Source organism: Pogona vitticeps, chromosome 1 (assembly GCF_051106095.1).
Source record: "Pogona vitticeps strain Pit_001003342236 chromosome 1, PviZW2.1, whole genome shotgun sequence".
Lineage (NCBI taxonomy): Eukaryota > Metazoa > Chordata > Lepidosauria > Squamata > Agamidae > Pogona > Pogona vitticeps.
Window position 1 is genome coordinate 306,240,256 of NC_135783.1, and position 22,175 is coordinate 306,262,430.

Genomic DNA, 22,175 nt, shown 5'->3' on the forward strand with positions numbered 1-22,175 from the left:
ACCTTGTTTGTAATGGCAGAGTGTAGCCCTCCCCCATTTTCAAGTGATTTACAGCTGTTAGATACACAAGATGCACAAGGGCTACTCTTTTGGAAACAACAAAACAGTGAATACTGCCTTGTGGATTTGGTGTATTTTGAGAAGTGTGTGCACAATGGAGCCATTGCACATGTGGCAAAGAGTAATGGGATTCCAATTCATATTGTCCTCACAATGACCAATTATAAAAATATATCCACTTAAATTAAAGGCAGTGTTGGGTTACATCAGGAGAAGTATTGTATCCAGAGCAAGGAAGTAATAGTGTATCTCTATTCTGCTTTGGTCAGACCTCACCTGGAATACTATGTCCAGTGCTGGATAGGACAGGAATAGATAGGGGAGCTGGGTACGTTTAGCCTACAGAATAGAAGACTGAAATATGATGTCACTATATGATATGATAGCCATCTTCAAATATTTGAAGGGCTGTCACATGGAAGATGAAGTAAGCTTTATTTCTGTAGCTCCAGAGGGTAAGACCCAAAATGATGGATTCAAATTGCAAGAAAGGATATTTCCTCTAAACATAAGGAAGAATGTCCTGGCAGTGAATGCTGTTCAGCAGTGGAATGTACTGCGTCAGAGGGTGGGTGACTCTTCTTCATTGGAGGTTTTCAAAGAGATGGTCATTTGTCAAGCGTGCTTTAGCTACGGATTCTATTTATTGCTGATATCATCATATTGTAAATAAAATTTTATTTGTTTATTTCAAAGAAATCATTGTGGTTTTGCCACTGCAGATAACACTTGTCTTTTTTTAAAAAGAGTTTGTCTGGGGGCCAGTCAGTAACCTTCATTTGCATTGGACATTAACCCATGGTTTAAGGTTCAGGAACATGGCACAGTGAGCCTTGAGCATAAAATCTTCTTCTGTCCTTTGTCACTTGAATCATGAAGAGAAGTTCTGCAAGCTTTTAACTTCTTTTTTTAGATTAATTGCAGTTTGTTCAAACCTGAAGAACTGTGCTTAATCTTAATTAGACCATTTGTTGAAATGGTCTAATTTACAACCTTAGTTTGTAAATTATTTCACAGTTGAAGTTATTCACAGTTTAGCATTAAAATGACATGTAAAACTATGATTAATCTAAAATGGAAGCAGAAGCTTCTCTGTCTAGTTGTGTCTGATAAGGAGAGGCAAAGAGATAGACCAGGGCACATTCAAACAGGTGGATTCACACAATGTGATGATTTTGTCTTAGAGGCTAGATGTAGCTGGCATGTTTACAGTTATTTTGACTAGGAGTATGCATGATTGTCTTTTTAAATGGCCATCATGATGAATATAATGAATTAAATAGTTTTGCCTCTGTTTTCTTTTCAGGTATTTAATGAAATGACTGAATTGTTGTCATCCTGTAGGAACTATGATAATTATCGGCGTGCTTACAATGAGTGCTGTAACTTTAAGATCCCAATCCTTGGAGTGCATCTGAAAGATTTGATCTCCCTTTATGAAGCTATGCCGGACTACTTGGAAGACAAAAAAATTAATATACATAAATTACATTCTCTGTATAATCATGTTAATGAACTGGTACAGTTGCAAGAAATAGGTCCCCCACTGGAAGCTAACAAGGATCTTGTTCATCTCCTCACAGTAAGCCTCTGTATTTATAGATTTTGTTTTACTTTAATGTGCTTATTCAATGGGATTACTCACGTATTAGGAAAATTTGATAGTTAAACTTGAGTAATTTAAGACAGTCGTGGGAGTCTCTGTTGGCCTTTGATCATCACTGCAATAGCGGGTCAATAAACAACTAAGCTTTCTGATTTTAAAAGAACAGCATAGTATGTGTTTATTTGCTTTTCAGAATAGGATCAGGACAACTTCGTAGAGTTTATGGGTCAGCACAAGGCTAGTTGTCTGTGGCACTTCTTTATGGCTCACTCAGGTGTTAACATGCTGATTTTTAAAAGAACCAAGGCTCTTTGAGAAGGTGAAACAGGAATAAAGATCGTTACACTATAAGTTTTGTGGACTACAGCTGACTCAGTCAGGTTCATGAAGTTCAAGTTCGGCTGAAAGCATTGGCTACCTCAGCTGAAGAACAAAATGCTGCCCCTATCATTTCATGTGTGAAATCTAAGTGGGCTGGGCGTTGAATCCATATCCAATGTTGTTGGTGGTTAAGGATTATACCATTGTACCTGATGGCAGCAGGCTAGCTTAGGGTGCAAAAGACAAGGTACATAACAGCACTGATGTTACCTGTCTGTCATGGGTTTGGAGGGAAAGTTCCATCCTATGGGGAGTGGAAGGCGGGACATCAGGAGGAGGGGCTGTACTGTATAAATATGTGATGCCTGTGTGGTGAAGAGTAGATGCTGAGACAGACTGTGAGACACTGGGTTGGGACGAAGCAGCAGCTGGGGAAGAAGAAGCTGTTGTGGGAGTCTGGGTGTCTGACAGGGTACTACTGTGTGTCAGAGTACCAGCCTGAAAGGTTCAGGGGTCTGTGGGTTAGCCAGAACTGATGGGTTCAGGGTCTGTGCTTTAAGTTAAAGGTTCTAGGTGAACCAAACTGTATGCTTGTGTGTGTGAGAATAAGCCACGTTACTTTATTTTATTCACCTGATTGTTTTATTTACCCTGTTTGTATTTAAAATAAACCTTATTCTTTTGTTGTTTAAAAATCCATCCCTGGTCTGTGTGACTTATTATAGGGAATGGTTGGTGGCAGCTTAGTAACTGTGTGATAGATCCCAGTAGGTCTGGGTTTGTCACATTGATTGGTGTCCAGCGTGTGGGATACGACTGGTCCAGTTGTCCAGCGGTCCAGCAAAGCCTTGGCAAGTGTGCCCAGAGCAAGGGGGGTCTAGTCAGGGACAGTCTGAGGCGCGTAGGTAATCTTCTAGGTGTACCTCACGGGGAGGTGCACTAGTAGAAGAACGTGCCAACTGGGGAGACTTAGATTAAGGTGCTCTGAGGCAGCCTGATTTTGGCGGGAAAACGCTGAGGCAAAACTGCGTAGCAACAGTGAGCTAGCTTGCCAGCTGAGAGGCCCAGCAGAGGGGGGTAGGCTCTGACTCGATACTGTTGCAAATTTAGTGCTGAAGAACAGCAGCAATCTCTGGGGAGAGCTGGTTCTGAGGCAAAAAGGAAAAAAAGTGGTCGTTTTATTTTGAGGCTTGACTTTTTAAAGCAGCCTGTTCTGAGGGGGGGGTTATGCCCTTGACTCGGAGCCAAGTAGCAGAAATGAGTGAAGTGAAAGACCCCCAGATTGACCAAGGTTCTGAGGAGGAATTTGGCTCAGTGCAAGGTGACAGCACAGGAGAGCAGGACCCAGAACTCAGAAAAATACTCCTAGCCCAACAGCATGAGCTGAGGGTGAGGGAAATGGAGGAAAGATTAGAGAGAGAAAGAAGGGAGGAAAGGGAAAGGCAATTTGAAATGGAACAAAGGGAAAGGGAGAAACAGAGACAATTTGAATTGGCATTGGAGAGAGAGAAAATGGCGTTTGAATTAAGAAAACTGGAACTGATGAACCAGAACAATAATAATAATAGGGATTCTGAGGGAGGCCAATTGTCTAAGGCTGACCTGAAGAAATTCCCTGTGTACCACAAGGGAGATTGTCCTGAAGTGTTCTTTTCCTTAGTGGAAAGAGCGTTTGTGGACTTCTCAGTGAGGGAAACTGAGAAGATGACCATCATGCGGTCTTTAATCAGTGGTAGCCTGGCTGAGGTTTATGCCGAGATGCCTGAGGAACGGATGAAAGATTTTGCAGAGTTTAAAAAACTGGTGTTCGCAAGACATGGGATAAATGCAGAGCAGCTGAGACAAAGGTTCAGGTCCCTTACCAAGAAGCCAGAACAGACTTTTACCCAAGTGGGGGCCCAATTGGTGAGGCTGCTTGAGAAATGGCTGTCGCAGGAGGGAACAGAGACCTATGAACAGCTTAAAGACTTGATAGCCCTGGAACAGTTCTATTCAGTCCTGCAGGGGGAATTGAAATTCCAAGTGAGGGAAAGGAAACCGAAATCTGTGGCAGCAGCCGCAGAAATCGCGGATTTTATCTCCCAAATAAGAAAGCCCTTGGGTGAGGGGAAATCTGTAGGTAAACCCAAAGAAACCTACAGCAAGTACTCTCAGGGACCAGGGAAAAGCCAGCAAGGGGGAGGGGCCCATGGTGAAGGGAAGCCCTCAGGCATGAAACCAAGCCCTCAGAATTTGGAGGGAAAACCCAAACAAGAGGAGAGAGAATCAAAATACACCAGAAAATGCTATTTCTGTCAGGGAAAGGGTCATCTGATCTCAGAGTGTGAGAAATTGAAGCAGCTAAAAGGAATGGTGCCTCAGAATGCTAGTGGGACCAAGCCAAAAGCTGTGTTCTGTGTCCAGAAGGAGCAAAGCTCATTGTCACAGAGGGAGCCTGTTGCCATGACTACTCAGTCTGGAACAGCTACCTCTGCTGATCAGGCTGAGGAAAATGGTCCTCTTATGGAGGTGAAGCGCTGCTTGCTGATAAAAACAGATTCTCAGTTGTTTGAGACAGCAGGGGTGGACGTAGGAATACTTGACCGTCAGTATAGGGGACTGCGGGACACTTGTTCCCAGGTAACCCTGTGCCATCCAGATATCATCCCTAGGGAGTTTATAATCCCAAATGAGAGCATGAAGGTGGCAGGGATTGAGGGGCAGATAATCTCTCTGCCAGTAGCAGAGGTACCTGTCAACTTTCAAGGCTGGAGGGGAGATTGGCGGATAGCGATTTCATCGACTCTGCCAGCAGCCGTGCTCGTGGGAACTGACCTGGCTGAACATGTGAAACGGGTGCTAGTGATTACACGCTCACAAGCCACCACAGGGACAGTTCAGGGGGGTAATGATGAGCCAGAGACGGAAGCAGGTGGGGGGAGTTCAGAAGCTGTGGTGGAAACCTTAACCACAGACAGCAGATTTGGACAGGAGCAAAAGGCAGACGCCACTCTCCAAAAGTGTTTTGAACAGGTGACTGACGCCCAGCTAACACCTGAAACCCCAGTGAGATTTCTGGAGAAAAAGGGGATTTTATATAGAGAAACCCTGAGGAATATCTCAAAAGGGGGAGATGGGATCAGAAGTCAGCTGGTGGTACCTGAAAAGTATCGCCCCATGATCTTACAAAGGGGGCACTCTGACATGTTTGCTGCACACTTAGGAGTGAACAAAACACAGCAGAGAATCACACAGAATTTCTACTGGCCTGACATAGGGAAGCAGATCAGGGAGTTCTGTAAACAATGTGATGTGTGTCAAAGGCAGGGGAATAACCGCGACAGGACCAAAGCAAAGTTGTGCCCTTTGCCTGTGATTGACACTCCGTTCAAATGCATAGGGGTGGATATTGTGGGACCTTTGCCCAAGGCCACAAAGAGGGGGAACAGGTTCATCCTAACAATTGTGGACCATGCCACAAGGTATCCTGAAGCCATACCCTTGACTAATATTGAAACTAACACAGTGGCAGATGCTTTGGTGGGGTACATGTCCAGGATGGGATTTGCCTCAGAGATAATCACAGATTTGGGCACATCGTTCACGTCAAAGCTCATGAAACGCTTATGGCAAATCTGTGGAATAAAGCACAAGGAAACCACTGCTTATCATCCGGAAAGTAATGGGTTAACTGAGAAGTTCAATGGGACTCTAATGCGCATGATTAGGGCTTACTTGGCAGAGAATCCAAACAATTGGGACCAGAAGCTGCAATCCCTTTTGTTTGCTTATCGATCAGTGCCACAAGCCAGTACCGGGTTCAGTCCATTCGAACTTTTATTTGGGAGAAGGGTGAAAGGGCCCCTTGATTTGATAAAACAAAATTGGGAGCAGATCACCCAGGATGACCCACAAGACGTTGTGACTTACATAGACACCTTGATGAATGACCTAAAGCGAAATCTAGAGCTGGCAGCAGAAAACCTGCAAGCGCAGAAGGTCAAACAGAAAACATGGTATGACCGCAAAGCTAGAGAGAGGCACTTTGACCCAGGGGAGGAAGTGCTTTGGCTTAGGCCCTGCAGAGAGAATAAACTGCAGCTCAAATGGGCAGGACCATATAGGGTCATTTCCAAGATGTCAGATCTGAACTACCTAATAGAGCAGGAGGAGAACCAAGCAAGGAGGGTGGTTCATGTGAATGCCCTAAAACCCTACTACAGAGGGGAACAGAGGGTTCTATTTGCTATAAAAGCAGCTGAGAGTGAGGAAGCTGAATTACCCTTCTGGGAGGGTAGAGGGGAAGTAAAATACAACCCAGAGGAGGTAAAGATCAGTCCTGCACTCACCCAAGACCAGCAGCAAGAACTAAAAATGCTGCTTAGCAAATATCAACAGGTGTTTTCCAACAAGCCGGGGATAGTGAAGGGAGTGATGCATCGGATCCATACAGGGGATGCACCCCCGCAGGCAGTATCCCCATACCGAGTAACGGGACCCTATAGGGACAAGGTGCGGAAGGAGCTGGACGAAATGCTGAGGGAGAACATAATCGTCCCCTCTTCTAGTCCTTGGTCCTCTCCGATAGTCCTTGTGGACAAGCCTGATGGGAGCATTAGGTTTTGTGTTGATTACAGGAAATTAAACCGTGTAACCACTCCTGATGCCTACCCAATGCCCAGGCTAGACAACCTGATTGAAACCATAGGGGGTTGTCGGTTCATCTCATCATTGGACCTGGTAAAGGGATATTGGCAATTAAGAATTGATCCCAGGGATCAAGAAAAGACTGCCTTTTGCAGCCCTTTTGGTCTCTATGAGTTTCGAGTCCTGAGCTTTGGTCTCAGAAATGCACCAGCCACATTCCAAAGGCTGATGGACCAGACCTTGGCAGGGCTCAGTGACTTTACAGTGGCCTACATTGACGACATAGGGATCTTCAGTAATACCTGGGAAGATCACCTGATACACCTGGAGTTAGTGCTGCAGAGGTTAAGTGCAGCAGGGCTAACAGTAAAGGCCAGCAAGTGTCAGCTGGGTAGCCCAGAAATAAAATACTTGGGTCACATGGTAGGGGGAGGAGTGATAAAACCCCTGGAGGCCAAAATAGAAGCTGTTCGTGATTGGCCTAGACCCAACACCAAGAAAAAAGTCAAATCATTTCTTGGGTTGGTGGGCTACTACAGAAAGTTCATCCCGAGGTTTAGCGAGATTGCGGCTCCGCTGACCGATCTGACGAGGAAGAAGGCTGATGACCGCATCCCGTGGACCAGCGACTGTGAGGCGGCGTTCCAGAGGTTGAAGGAGGCGTTAATCAACTATCCTGTCCTGCGTGCTCCAGATTTCGACCGGGAGTTCATCATCTACACAGATGCGTCTAACAGCGGGGTAGGAGCAGTTCTGTGCCAGGAGGATGAGAATGGTGACCAGCATCCAGTGTCCTACCTGAGTAGGAAACTTCAAAAAGGTGAGAGACATTTGGCAACCGTGGAGAAGGAGTGTTTGGCCATAGTCTACGCGATCCAGAAGGCCAAGCCTTACATCTGGGGAAGACATTTTATTCTGTGTACTGACCATTCACCATTGCAATGGTTAAAGACAATGAAAACCCACAATAGCAAACTTATGAGGTGGGCTTTGAACTTACAGGACTATGACTTTGAAGTGAAGGTGGTCAGAGGGTCAGTGAACTGTGTTGCTGACGCCTTATCAAGAAGACCTGAAGACTGAAGACGGCGAAAGAACATGGACTATATGTATATAATGAAAACAAAAAGTTAAAATGTACCTGGTTTTAAATTGGTTTGTATTAATAAAGGTAAATTGATGTAATGTATATGGTAAATGTTTAAATGCCTATTTGAAATGTTTAACTTAGAATGTAAGTAAGTATAATATGGTAGGTATAATTGGTGTTGTGTGTTTTATACAGGTTGTTTTTTTGGTGAAAAGCACTTTTAGCTTTCCCCCTACAAAACAACTTTTAAAGAGGGGAGGTGTTACATAACAGCACTGATGTTACCTGTCTGTCATGGGTTTGGAGGGAAAGTTCCATCCTATGGGGAGTGGAAGGCGGGACATCAGGAGGAGGGGCTGTACTGTATAAATATGTGATGCCTGTGTGGTGAAGAGTAGATGCTGAGACAGACTGTGAGACACTGGGTTGGGACGAAGCAGCAGCTGGGGAAGAAGAAGCTGTTGTGGGAGTCTGGGTGTCTGACAGGGTACTACTGTGTGTCAGAGTACCAGCCTGAAAGGTTCAGGGGTCTGTGGGTTAGCCAGAACTGATGGGTTCAGGGTCTGTGCTTTAAGTTAAAGGTTCTAGGTGAACCAAACTGTATGCTTGTGTGTGTGAGAATAAGCCACGTTACTTTATTTTATTCACCTGATTGTTTTATTTACCCTGTTTGTATTTAAAATAAACCTTATTCTTTTGTTGTTTAAAAATCCATCCCTGGTCTGTGTGACTTATTATAGGGAATGGTTGGTGGCAGCTTAGTAACTGTGTGATAGATCCCAGTAGGTCTGGGTTTGTCACATATACCATTGTACCTGATGGCAGCAGGCTAGCTTAGGGTGCAAAAGACAAGGTACTTGGCATACAGCTTTTGCTGCAAACATTTTGTTGCCATATCCTAGAAGATGCTACCTGAGTCAGCTACTGAAGTATTGAGCGGACCCTGAGGAAGTGTTCAACTTCTTGCTAAAACCACATCCGCATTTCAAGGATCTAGCTGTTATGATTTATAGATAACAGAGTTGCCTTCATGGATTGGTATATTGCGTCCCAGTATTGCTTATATTGGAATTGGGGAACTGAACAGTGACTGTAGTGATTATTACCATAAAGTGCAACTGACCAATGTTGGAGGCTAGTACAGCATATTGCATTGAGCTTTACACCGGCAGAAGTACTTTTTAGCAGTGTCCGTGTTGCAGTGCTAAGATCTGAACTGGTGCTAAAACTAACAATTTCCTATCTTCACCCCACTGCTCTCACATGTTATTTTCTGTTGCAGACATTTGTTTCCTATTATATTTTAGCCCAATAACTTGATGCATCAGAAATGAACAGATCTGTGATCTTTCACACAGTGTTAGTGTAAAACCACCTTAAGTGAAAACTAACTTCTTCCTGTGAATGTCACCTTAAACACATACATTACTTCTGCAAGCCTTGATAATCAGAAATAGGATTTTGTCAGTAGTGCTGTTCTGTATTTTTTTAAAAATCTAATACTTTGCTTTGTGTAAAACAACTTTAAAAATTAAAGCAATGTTAAAAATGTTAAAGTCAACATTTTATTATTAAAATAATATTAGGCTGGTTCGGAAGTAACACTATGAGAACAAGAGCCTGAAACTGTGACATCACCAGATGCTATAGAATGATATTTATTATAAAGTCCCTTAACATGTTTTGGCCTGTTAATATTTTAAGACCTTCTTCAGGAAGCTTCAAAAATGAGGGTCCCCCAAAATGGTTGGGGAAATCCTTTGCAACCTAAGGTGACAGAAGATGCCCCTTTATTGGCTCACCTTGTAGAACATCATCACTTTGTGGTAGAGCTAAGATTACAAGTGCAAGGTTGTGTTGAAAGGGGAAATAGAATGGGTCTTTAAATGAAAGATTTGGATCCATTTAGGGCTTAATGGAAACTTGTGTATATCCATGAAAATGCATGACAATTGTACACATCTCTGTTGTTATGTGCCATCAAGTTACCTGCTGTTTATGGGATCTGATAAATGAGTGATCTCCAAAATGACCTCAACAGCCCTGCTCAGTTCATGTAAACTCAAGCCTATAGCGTCCTTGCAGTGGCCCCCAACCTTGGGCCACCAGACGTTCTTGGACTGCAGTTCCCAGAAGCCTGTGCTAGCACAGCTAGTGGTGAAGGTGTCTGGGAGTTGCAGTCCAATAATGTCCAGAGAGCCAAGGTTGGGAACCACTGCTTTATGGAATCAATCCATTTTGTATTTGGTCTTCCTCTTTTCCTGATGCCTTATTCCCAGCATTACTGTCTTTTCCAGAGAACATTGCCTTCCCATGATTTGTCCAACATAGGAGAGCCTCAGTTTCATTATTTTTTGGCTTCAGCAATAGTTCAGGTTTGACTTGCACTGGAATCCACTTAACTCATCCTTCTGGCATCTTTCTCTCCTTTAACACCATATTTCAAATGAATGAAGTTTTTCCTGTCAGTTTTCTTTACAGCTTTCACACCCATACATGGTGATCGGGAATACAAGAGTGTGGATGATCTTGTCTTTGGTATCAGCTGACACATCCTTACATTTCTAATTTTTTAATTGTTGCCCTTCCAAGTCTCAGTCTTCTTCTGATTTCTTGCTTGCAGTCTCCATTTGGATTGCTAATTGAACCAACGTATACGAAATATTTCACTATTTCAGTTTTTCCATTGTCAGTGCTAAAGTTGTGTAGTTCTTCTGTAGCCTTTCTTGCTCTCTATAAGGTGAAATTGTTTGTTGCAATACCTTGAGCATCACTTAACTTACTTGCAAAATCAAAGCAATGGTTCTATCCTTATTGCACTCCTTGATGTCTCCTTTCTTGGGGAGTGGAAAGTACATTGAATGTTTTCAGCATCTATCGATGACTGAAATGCTGATTATACTGATAGGTTTTCCACTGTTATTAAGTCTGACTGTTATTATTCTGTCAGACCTTGCATTATAGTCCCAACTGTTTGTGCCACATTAAAACAATTCAGCTTCTTCTGAGTTTGTCATTTCCAGAGAAAAGCACTTTGTAACTGTCTGACTGAAAATGTCCTACTGCTGCCAGTAGCTGCCCTCCAGGAGTTTTTCCACCCCAATCACCTTGGAGCTATCTGTTCTCCTCTGCTGATGTGACTCTTAACCCTGAAGAGGGTGGATGTATCTCAGTTCGTTGTCCCAGCTTTAACCATTATACCTGGAGTGACCCTACTAGAAACCTAGACTATAATAGAATCTAGCCTTCTGATGGAATTACTCTCAGCTTCCCTATCATACTTCATGTTAAAGTGTGCATCCATGTAGGGCACTGTAATAATACACAAAATTTACATAATCATGAGACATCTCTCTTTCATAAATGGGCTTTATTTGGATACTTTCTAGGGTTGTTGCTTTTTTGTCTTCCCCCTAACAGAATAAGCCTAATTTCTTCCTAGGTTCATATGTACCTGGATTCCAAGTCCTTAAACATAGTTATAGTAATAATAAACTTTTTTGCATATATAATATAAATAGACAAAATGAAGCTAGTTTGTTAGGTTCAGCGCTTCGCCTTGACTCAAGAAAAACAGCTACTTATTCCATAATGTCGACCACCTCCACAGATAACATAAAACAGATCTTGTTGAGATCGGATTTTCCCTCCAGCTTTAATAATATTGAGGTGACGCACTTTTTGCAGCAGTCCTGATGAATTGGACAGGGCAAAAGCATGTGAGTGAGGGTTTCCAAAGCATCCTGCTCACATGGACAAAATCTTTTGGAATAAGGGGTTCCGTTATGCCTACCATACGATATAGCACCAGGCATGATGTTACATCTGGCCAGAGAAAAGGCCCTGCGGTTTTGTGGACGTGGTGGCGCTGTGGGCTAAACCGCAGAAGACTGTGTTGCAGGGTCAGAAGACCAGCAGTCGTAAGATCGAATCCACGTGACAGAGTGAGTGCCCGTCACTTGTCCCAGTTCCCGCCAGCCTAGTGGTTCAAAAGCATGCAAATGTGAGTAGATTAATAGGGACCACCTCGGTGGGAAGGTAACAGCGTTCCGTGTCTAAGTCGCACTGGCCATGTGACCACAGAAGATTGTCTTCAGACAAAATGCTGGCTCTATGGCTTGGAAACAGGGATGAGCACCGTCCCCTAGAGTCAAACATGACTGGACAAAAATTCTCAAGGGGAACCTTTACCTTTACCTTTAAGGAGCATGAGGAAAGCAGCTGGTTGTCCCATTTTAAAGGGGATGTGGAGAGACAATGGGGAACAAATCTTTATCAGTTGTGCTCCATAATTCCTGAAACTCAATTCCATTATTTGTCTATTTACTGTTTGAAGTGCTAGCTCTAGATTTAGTGAACCTAAAGAGCCAATTTCTAGGCCAGTCAGTTTCAGTTTTTAAAAAAGGGCGATAGACCCAAAAGGAGGGCCAGAATCTTGCAGGAGTTGATATAATAAACTGTCTTGGTCTGAGTTATAAAACATTTTTAGCCAGAATTGAAAAGTTCTCAGCTATGCCATTATTTCCAGTGTGGATAGTCCACACTCAAGACAGAATACCGAGTAGGGAACACACCTTGGTAGGCCTAATACCTTGTGGAATTGTAGCTTTTCAATTGAGCAATCCATGGCATTTTGCCAAATTGGGATGCCATACAGAATTTTTGGATGATTTTAGATTTAAAAACTTGTAGGGCTGCTGGGACATATCGGTTGCCAATGTTGCCATAAACATAGTTTCAAGATGTTTTGAAGATTGTACTCCCATTTTAGATTAACTACAGCTTCCTGTGTCATCTGAACCATGATAAACGCTGGTTAATAATTTTAGTTGTAGTTAATGCAAAAAGTCAAGTTGAAGCGTTATTCCCGTGGAGGAGAATGTGCAGTGACTATGTGTTGGTGACAGGCAGGTCCAGAATTAAAATTGTATGGGTACAATTGGCCTTTTTCTTACACATATACTTCTCTCTCTTTCATACACCCAACTCTTCAGCAGCTGAGCAACAAGAGGGGAAGATATTGTGGGAAAAGTAAGATTTAAATTTTCTCTCCTCTAATTTTCCCCTTTCTTTGCTGCTCAATTGATTGCTAGAAAACAGCAGAGTAGCAGGGGAAACTAGTGATAGCTGATGGACCTGGATTGGGTGGGCACTTCTGTGCTCTATACCTTGCTATACCATCTGTGCTCTATACCTTGCTATACAACATGCTTGAGGGAGGGAAGAAGACTTGGAGAAGTTCAAACCTACACAAAATATCACCTGCCAGCACACTGCCTAAAGGAAGAGGACAGGGAAGAGGGGAAATCGCAAGGAAGAGCCTCCAATGAGGCTGATAAATCAAGTGTTCTCACCCCAAGTCAGTGGATTAAGTCTTAGGTCTCAACCATTTTCTTGCTTAATTTAAGCTGCTGCTGCTAGTGGTTTGCTTTTTGAAAAAAAGAAGAGGCAAGAGAAGATGATGCAGCCGAAAAGAAAGAGAGACATTCACAGTAAAAGGAAAAAAGGAGCTGAAGGGACTGTAAAGAAGGCTGACTGCCAAAGAATTGATGCTTTTGAATTGTGGTGCTGGAGGAGACTCTTGAGTCCCCTGCACTGTAAGAACAAACCTATCCAGTTTGAAGGAAATCAACCCTGAGTGCTCACTGGAAGGACAGATCCTGAAGCTGAGGCTCCGATATTTTGGCCATCTCATGAGAAGACTCCCTGGAAAAGATGCTGATGTTGGGAAAGTGTGAAGGCAAGAGGAGAAGGGGACAATAGAGGACGAGATGGCTGGATAGTGTCACCGAAGCTACCAACATGAATTTGACCCAACTCCGGGAGGCAGTGGGAGACAGGATGGCCTGGCGTGCTCTGGTCCATGGGGTCACGAAGAGTTGGACATGACTTAACGACTAAACAACAACAACAACATGCCATTTTGAAAAAGAAAAGTGGAACCTATCTGTCTAATTGAAGCCAAAGGTAGGTCCTGAACATGAAAAAGTTGTGCACGATTGCTTTAGCTTAAAAGAAATGTTTCACATACACATACTCATAAAATGCAAATATAGCATTTTGTAATTCGACTACATTCAGCAGATTATTACTAGTGTGCCTCATTTGATTAGAAGAGTATTCTCAGTGTTCAGAAACAGTTTTCCACATGTGACTCTGCTTTACTGGGAATCTAGCTAGTTCCTACGTTAGGAAGAACTCCCTGCATCCATTGTCTACATTGTCCACAGGGGTCCAGTTTTGGGGTTCTTCCCTTGACATATTGATCATATCAGAGCAGTTTGGGTTAAGATCTTTGTGATGCTAAGCAGTTGGTAGGCAGACTAGCTATCAGGGAACAGATCACCTGGATTTGGGATGGCCCCATTCTCGCTTTTGCAAGCAGTTGAACTGCAATCTCTTCCTTGAGCACTAGGATTTTCATGGATCATGGGAAAGTATGTTCCTTTTATGTTGATTCTGGCACTCAAGCCTAACATTCTGCTGCTCTTATTTAGGTATTTCAACAATTTTCAGTGAAATTAAGGCAGCAAATGTGAACTTGCTTGCTCCTCAGTTTATTGTCCCAACAAACCTGTGAAGTAGGAGAGGCTGATAGCTGATATGTTTGGCACAGGGTGACCAATGTGTTTTGTAGTTTGTTGAGGACTTCCCAACTGCCAGTGCCTCACTAACCATAATATCACCCTGGCCTTTTGTAAACCAGCTTCTGGGCTGAGGCAGGCTGCAGGTTTGGGGGGGGGGAGACAAACTCTTGACAGACATTGGAGCATCTTGGAAAGTAAACTATTGCTTGTGTTTGGTTTTAGTTGTCACTTGACCTTTACTACACAGAAGATGAGATTTATGAACTTTCATATGCACGAGAGCCGAGAAGTCATCGGGCTGCAGTAAGCATCCTAACAAATAGTTTCAAAGTCGTATGTGTCTCGTTGTCCTATAACTTATATGCATCAAAACAAGCTGTCAGTACTTAGGGTGCTATTTTTGTTAGGTTAAATTAGGTTAATTAAATTGTTTAATTTTGTAAGGGATGTTGGGAAGTCTTTGGGTCTGAATCTCAAGTCTGAGTCCGCGTCTTTGGTACCAAGTCCCAAATCCCAGACCCCAAGTATGAGTCCCTATCAAAGACAAGCTTTTTCCCCAGAAAAAAAAGAGGGGTGGGTGGGTTCTGAGTTGCAAGTGGAGTTTGAGTCATTGGTGGGGGAAAAAAACCCTAGTGGAATATGAGTCAAGTCACCAGTGGGACTTAAGTCCGACTTGATAGCAAGCTCAGTGATTTGAGTCCCCATCCCTGAGTTGAGTTGAGTTTGTGCTTTTATAAATGAATTCCAAAGAAAAATGTATTTTTAGGCATTGTAAGCCACTTCAAGCATAGCAATAATATTTAGTCAAAAACAGTGTTATGTATAAATATTTCAGCTCTAACAAAAAACAATATTTCAAAGTGTAGAAGATCAACAATGCACCCATCCAGTACAGTTTAACCTATTCCAGTTATAAATACCAATGAATACAATTTTGTTGTTATAGCAGTGTTGTTATTCAGAGACATCAAACTTGAGTCAAAAGCAGATATTAGAGATAGCTTGTGAATGAAAGAGGGAAATCCTTCACTAATGTGAATATCTGGGCACCACACAGCATAAGATTCTCTTACCTGGAAAAAAGAGATTATGCGAATTCCCTTGTTCAGTTTGTTGGTTTGCCGTCTGAAGTTTGATTTCTCAAAACATGGAGAGAAGGAACTTCAGTGTGCATTCACATTCAATTATATCTGTTTTTGGCCAAACAACCCAAGATGACATGAAGCCATTGCAGTACTCCTAAGCAGTAGCTAGAAAACCAAAATGCTTTAATAACCTAATGTGGAAGCCAGTGTACTAGCACAGTTGTAGACATTCATAGGTAACTGATGGACTTGTGGTTCTGTTCTATTCCCACATCATGTCAGACAAAGGTACTGGAGGCCTAGAATGAACTCCAGTTGGCAAGCACCTCTCTACCATTGGCTGCTATAGGTTTAATAATGAAGCTACAGTTCGTTAGCCTAAATCCAATTTAAGGCTTATAGTATTTTTTGAGTTTTCTGTTACTTTCCCCTGCAACACACTCCAGAAAGTTTCCTAGTCCTCTGCAGCATGTTTTTGGGTGATGGAGTGGCTGCAGTTAGATGCCATCTCCCCAAATTATGCTTGATTCTGCTCTTGAATGAGCTGAATACTAATGCTGGTCCAGTGCCACTTAAAGATTTTAAATGACAAAATTGCAAATACACAAATTTGCCATACAAGCATAGCTGGGGTTCTCTAGCTGATAATACATTTACAGTACAGTACATGTGCAGTGCTCAACAATTTTATAAGGATATTCTAAGATAACTGGATTTTAGTCACTATATTGGTAGATAAGTGTCATCAATCTCGCTCCTACAGTAATCATGTCTTAAAGGATATATTCTTATTCTTATTTTAGCCTTTGACACCTAGTAAACCTCCAGTAGTAGTAGCAGACTGGGCCTCTGGTGTGGCCCCAAAGCCTGACCCAAAGATAATCAGTAAGCATGTTCAGAGAATGGTAGATGTAAGTATGCCTTGCTATTTACCATACCTATTTTGTTTGTTTTGTTCCTAGCCTGACTTGTTCTTGAGTTCACTGTGCCTTCTCTACAGGAGCTAATGTTGTCCTTACAAGATTTCTATTATCCCAGGAATGTTCCTTAGTTTCAACCACAAGAAGTGGGACCTTCATCCAGTGAGGTCTTCTTCTAGTACCTCCCAGTGGTGTGGAATGAAACCAGGGAAGTTTACCATGTGATAATCAAAATTTACATTTTGAGTGCTAGTATTCTGAACAGTTAGAAAAAAGAAACATACTGTCGGGTTTTTGATCATAATGTATCATGTGGTCTGGGCTAGGTGTGTGAGTGGGACATGCTGGGTGTTAACCACGCATGCCCCATGCTAACATGTGCTGGATTATGGAGAATGCCAGAGAGTTCCAGAAAAGGATCTGCTTCTACTTCATTGAGTACACAAAAGCCTTTGACTGTGTAGACCACAGCAAACTACGGCAAGTTCTTAAAGAAATAAGAGTGCCTGGTCACCTTATCTACCTCCTGAGAAACCTATACATGGGACAGAAAGCAACAGTTAGAACTGGATATGGAAACATTGATTGGTTCAAAATTGGGAAAGGCTGTATATTATCTCCCTGCTTATTTAACTTAGATGCAGAATACGTCATGCGAAGGCTGGACTGGATGAAACCCAAGCTGGAATTAAGATTGCCGGAAGAAATATCAACAACTTCAGATATGCAGATGATATGGCAGAAAGTTTTCTGATGGCAGAAAGTGAAGAGGAATTAAAGAACCTCGTAATGAAGGTGAAAGAGGAGAGCGCAAAAATGGTCTGAAGCTCAACATCAAAAAAAACTAAGATCATGTCTAGTGGTCCCAACACTTCCTAGCAAATAGAAGGAAAAGAGGCAGTGACAGATTTTATCTTCTTGGGCTCCATGATCACTGCAGATGGAGACAACAGATACGAAATCAAAAGATGCCTGCTTCTTGGGAGGAAAGCGTTGACAAACCTAGACAACATCTTAAAAAGCAGAGACATCACCATAGTCAAAGTTATGTTTTTTCCATTAGTGATTTATGGAAGTGAGAGCTGGACCATAAAGAAAGCTGACTGCTGAATAATTGATGCTTTTGAATTGTGGTGCTGGAGGAGACTCTTGAGAGTCCCCTGGACTGCAAGGAGAACAAACCTATCCATTTTGAAGGAAATCAACCGTGAGTGCTCACTGGAAGAACAGATCCTGAAGCTGAGACTTTGTCCATCTGATGGGAAGACAAGACTCCCTGGAAAAGACCTTGATGATGGGAAAGTGTGATGGCAAGAGGAGAAGGGGACGACAGAGGATGAGATAGTTGAACAGTGTCATCAAAGCTACCAACATGAATTTGGTGAAACTCCAGGAGGCAATGGAAGACAGGAGGGCCTGTCGTGCTCTGGTCCTTGGGGCCACAAAGAGTTGGACATGACTTAACAACTAAACAACAACAACAATGTCAGTTTTGTTTTTTGTTTGGCATTATGTGTAATACCATTACTTTTTAAGGAAGGCATATTTGGTTGCTATTCTCAAACACTGCATGGAACTTGGATAAATGTTGACCATTCCCATTCATTCATGCAATGGTTGGGACAAACAATTAGATTTAGCCTAAGTATTTGACTTTGAAGTTAAAATCATTACTAAATATAATAGAATGGACTATTTTAATGTTAATGTATACCATGGCATTTAAAAAAATCCAAAGTGATACTTGACTTGTTTCTTGTTATTTCATGCAGTCAGTTTTCAAAAATTATGACCATGATCAGGATGGATACATTTGTCAGGAAGAATTTGAGAAAATCGCTGCAAGCTTTCCTTTTTCCTTTTGCATAATGGACAAAGACAGGTGTGTACATCCAAGTCTCTCTTATGCACTTGCTTAGTAGGTTTTCTTTGAAACTGCATATCCTAGAATACCTGGCACTGTGTAGTAATGAATGGGAAGTACAAGTTGTGTGAGTTCACAGACAGAGAGGGACAAGTCACCTTCAGTTTTCTTTGCTAACTCTAATACTCTAATAGGGGTAATCTCTCATAGTTCGGAGAAGATCTCTACATCCTTATCATATTCTGACTTTTTCCTGCTCTACTGGGACATCACTGTGCATGTAGACCAAAAACATGCTTTATATTGTCAGCCGGATGGTCGGGGAGGTGTTACCCTATGATTCTCGTACCAGCCCTCCATGCCGTCCCCAGGCTTCCAAATGGAATATCTATAATATGAGAGATCTAGAAAACAGCTTGGGACTTCTCCTCCAGATGGGTCGCTTTAAGCTACAATTCCGTTTTAGGATATCCTTTCCTTCCCATGTTTTGCAGTTAAAGTGTGGGCACAAAGCTCCTTAGACTACAAGCAGTAGTGGAAATTCCACCAAATGAAACAGATGTTCTTTCCTAGGATAGCCTTTCTGATAGTCAGATGCCCACTGACTGCACTCAGTCCTCACTTAAGGTGCCTTTTGACACAAATCCTCTTTTCACATTTCCCTCCCCCCCCCCATTTTTAAATGTCTTCAAGTCTTGGGCTTTCATGAGAGCCACTTGGTACCTCCCCCTCCTGTGTGTGAATAGTGCTGTTTTGTTTTGTGTAAGGATCCACATTTGTAGAAATGATTTCACTCCTAGTATATACAGCCCTCTTTGCCAGTGACTTGCATGTCGGCTTCCATTCAAAGAGGAAAGGAAATAAATTTCTATGCTTGTACATTTCAGCGTATGTGAAAGGGTATACATATCCCATTTCCTCCTCCTGTTCAGCCCACATGTCATGAACATTTGGTGGCCTGGAGCCTGTGCTCTAAGTAAGACTGGCAAGGGCTGCTATTAGGAGGAAGGGAACTCAAGACCACTTGTTGAGTTCCCCACCAAATGGGTCTGCTTGGTTGACTGCACCTTGGAGAACAGCCATAAGGGGCTTGCTTTTCTCGCTTGCTGTCAAAGGACTTACATTAGAAGAACAAAAGAGCATGAAATCTTTCATGTGTAAGGGATCCCTGTTGTGCATTTTCCCTCCTCCTTCCAGCCTGTTCATTGTCCAAAATGGCATTAGAAATTGTAAAGAGCAATTTAAAGGTATGGCGTTAGGAATTATTCCCTGGGCTTCTCTTTTGTTTCGATAATTGTGCAGCATGTTCGGAGTCAATTGTACAGGCTGCTCTTTAAGCTGTTTTTACTGAATTTTAAATGGGCTGCTGCAGAACTCGTGATCTGCTTGACAGGATCATGCGGGGTATGGGTGTGCAAATTGTGTTTCTAGATATACTTTGCTGTGAAAATGAATTGGAACATTCACTTTGCCGGGTTGGTGGATGTGTAGGTGGAGAGAGGAACAGAGGCGGAGATGCTGTTAACTCCTTGTACTGCTAAGCAATGTGTTAAGCCTCAGTTGACCCTCTTTCTTGTTTATTTGCAGGGAAGGTCTGATTAGCAGGGATGAAATAACAGCATACTTCATGAGGGCCAGCTCAATTTATTCTAAACTGGGCATTGGGTTCGCTCACAACTTCCAGGAAACCACTTATCTAAAGCCAACATTCTGTGACAACTGTGCTGGATTTGTAAGCCTGGGTGCATGGGGGTGGGTGAGGTGGATTTTAAAAGTAAATCATGCTGCAGGATGTGCATAACAGACTGTGACCAGCAAATATCGCATTCCAGTATCAACTCTAGTTTGCTGCTATTGTGGCTGATGTTGGGTTTCTAATAGTATACTTGTTCTTAAGGATCATAATGGAGAGAAGGTGTAATGTAGTTGTAGGCCACATGCTTTACCTGAATAGAATTCCAGGTTTTTCCCCCCCAGGGATCCTCAGCGCATGTTCCAGATGCAGGAAAGTGCTCCGAGGTATGATCCTGTGGAGCTAATCCTGATCAAACAATAGGTCCAACAATAGTCTGACCTGCAGTGCTTCCAGATAGAGGGTTCCTGCTATATACAAGTGCAAGGCGCTGGGAGTGCTTATGTTTCATTTTATCTCCCTTAAAGGATTTCTTCTGATAAGACAGAAGAAACTAAGTGAAAACATACAACACAGATAAAGAGCCCGGAAAAAAACTGTTTATGGAAGAGTTACTGTTACTATTTTCAAACTGCAACTTGCAGTAAATATCATCAGCCAGCATGCCCCTTTGTTGTGCTGTCTGGGGAGCGATGGGAATTGTAGTCCAGGAATGTAATGTTTTCAAACTCTGCCACAAACAAGGTTCTGGCCAGTATCCAGTTGCTATTCCCAATGAAGAGTAGATGCACTGAATCAACTGCAGAATGGCAGGTTAGCACTTACATTGAGTCCTGTTGAGTCACTGTGTCTGCTCTGTTTGGTACTAGCAATAGGATATTGACCATTATCTTCTAAACCTCTTGGAAACTTTCATTAAAGAGGCAGAATGTCTGCACAGTGGGAATATTATGAGGCAGCCTGATGCATGGATATGTCAGATGGAAATGTGGCAAACTTTTTTGTATGTATTCGTGAAGGCTTTCACGGCCAGGATCTAATGGTTGTTGTGGGTTTTTCAGGCTCTTTGGCCGTGTTCTGAAGGTTGTTCTTCCTAACATTTCGCCAGTCTCTGTGGCTGGCATCTTCAGAGGACAGCACTCTGTGCTCTAGTGTAGTTGGCTTGGGACTGGAGTATTTAAAAAGAGGCATAATCAAAACACTGGTAGACCGTGCGAATCGGAACTGTGAAGCTGAGTTTCTCAGCACTGAAATCAACCATCTGAATTGGGCCCTACAGGCAAATGGTTACTCCAAAAATGAAATCACAAGAGCCTTCAAACGAAGAAAACAACACCAAACTGAAGAAGAAAAACAGCCACCAACAAATAAAGTATTTCTGCCGTGCATCAAAGGGGTCACGGACCACATGGGGAAACTTTTGAAAAAACACAACCTACAAACAGTATTCAAGCCCCCCACAAAAATACAACAAATGTTACGGTCAGCAAAGGACAGAAGGGACCCCCTCACCACTGCAGGAGCATACCAGATACCTTGCAGTTGTGGCCAGATACATATTGGAATCACAAAACGAAGCATCCACACCAGAATCAAAGAACATGAGAGACACTGCAGACTAAAACAACCAGAAAAATCTGCAGTAGCTGAACATGCCCTAAAGCAAGCTGGACATGAAATTCTATTTCAAAATACTGAAATACTGGACAACACTAGCAATCACTATGTTAGACTGCACAGGGAAGCCATTGAAATCCACAAGCACCAGCAGAACTTCAACAAAAAAAGGAAAGTTTGAAACTCAACAAAACCTGGCTCCCGGCTCTCAAAAATGCAGTGTGCAAAAGGTCAATGAACTCTACCCAGCCACAAGGACCGGGGATCACTACACACAAAAGACCAGCTAATGACACCCATCCAGCACAGTGACAGATAATCTCTCCTCTTTATCACAACAATACTCACACAACGACACACTAATCACCCATCTCCAGAAAAGGGCAAAAGCCTATCTCACAGCCATAAATGCTCCACTCCTAAGCCAACTACACCAGAGCATGGAGTGCTATCCTTTGAAGATGCGGGCCACAGAGACTGGTGAAACGTTAGGAAGAACAACCTTCAGAACACGGCCAAAGAGCCTGAAAAACCCACAACAACCATTTGTTTTGTATCTTCCTACAAACACATGACCAAGGCAGGGACAAAGTTTCTGTAACTTTTCTCCCATGTTGTATCCCAATCAGTTCAGAAAGTTTCTTTCAGCTTACAGTATCTCTGGCCACACAATGCATAATGGATGCAAGACACAAGGTGATGTTTATGCACCTCATTCTGCTTATCAGCAATACGGCTGCCCTGTGCAATCCTCTGAAAAAAGGGA

The 22,175-nt window shown here is 42.7% G+C and overlaps 1 protein-coding gene across 2 annotated transcripts in view; it reads left to right on the forward strand.

The window, feature by feature from the left end:
* Positions 1–22,175, forward strand: part of RASGRP1 (RAS guanyl releasing protein 1) — an 85,687-nt gene that overhangs the window by 49,636 nt on the left and 13,876 nt on the right. For both annotated transcript variants that reach the window (XM_020806171.3, XM_072986302.2), the window contains exons 9-13: positions 1,367–1,642; positions 14,513–14,593; positions 16,179–16,286; positions 18,068–18,177; positions 19,747–19,891. In XM_020806171.3, coding sequence (XP_020661830.2) covers positions 1,367–1,642; positions 14,513–14,593; positions 16,179–16,286; positions 18,068–18,177; positions 19,747–19,891 — 720 coding nt within the window. The remainder of the gene's footprint in view (positions 1–1,366; positions 1,643–14,512; positions 14,594–16,178; positions 16,287–18,067; positions 18,178–19,746; positions 19,892–22,175) is intronic.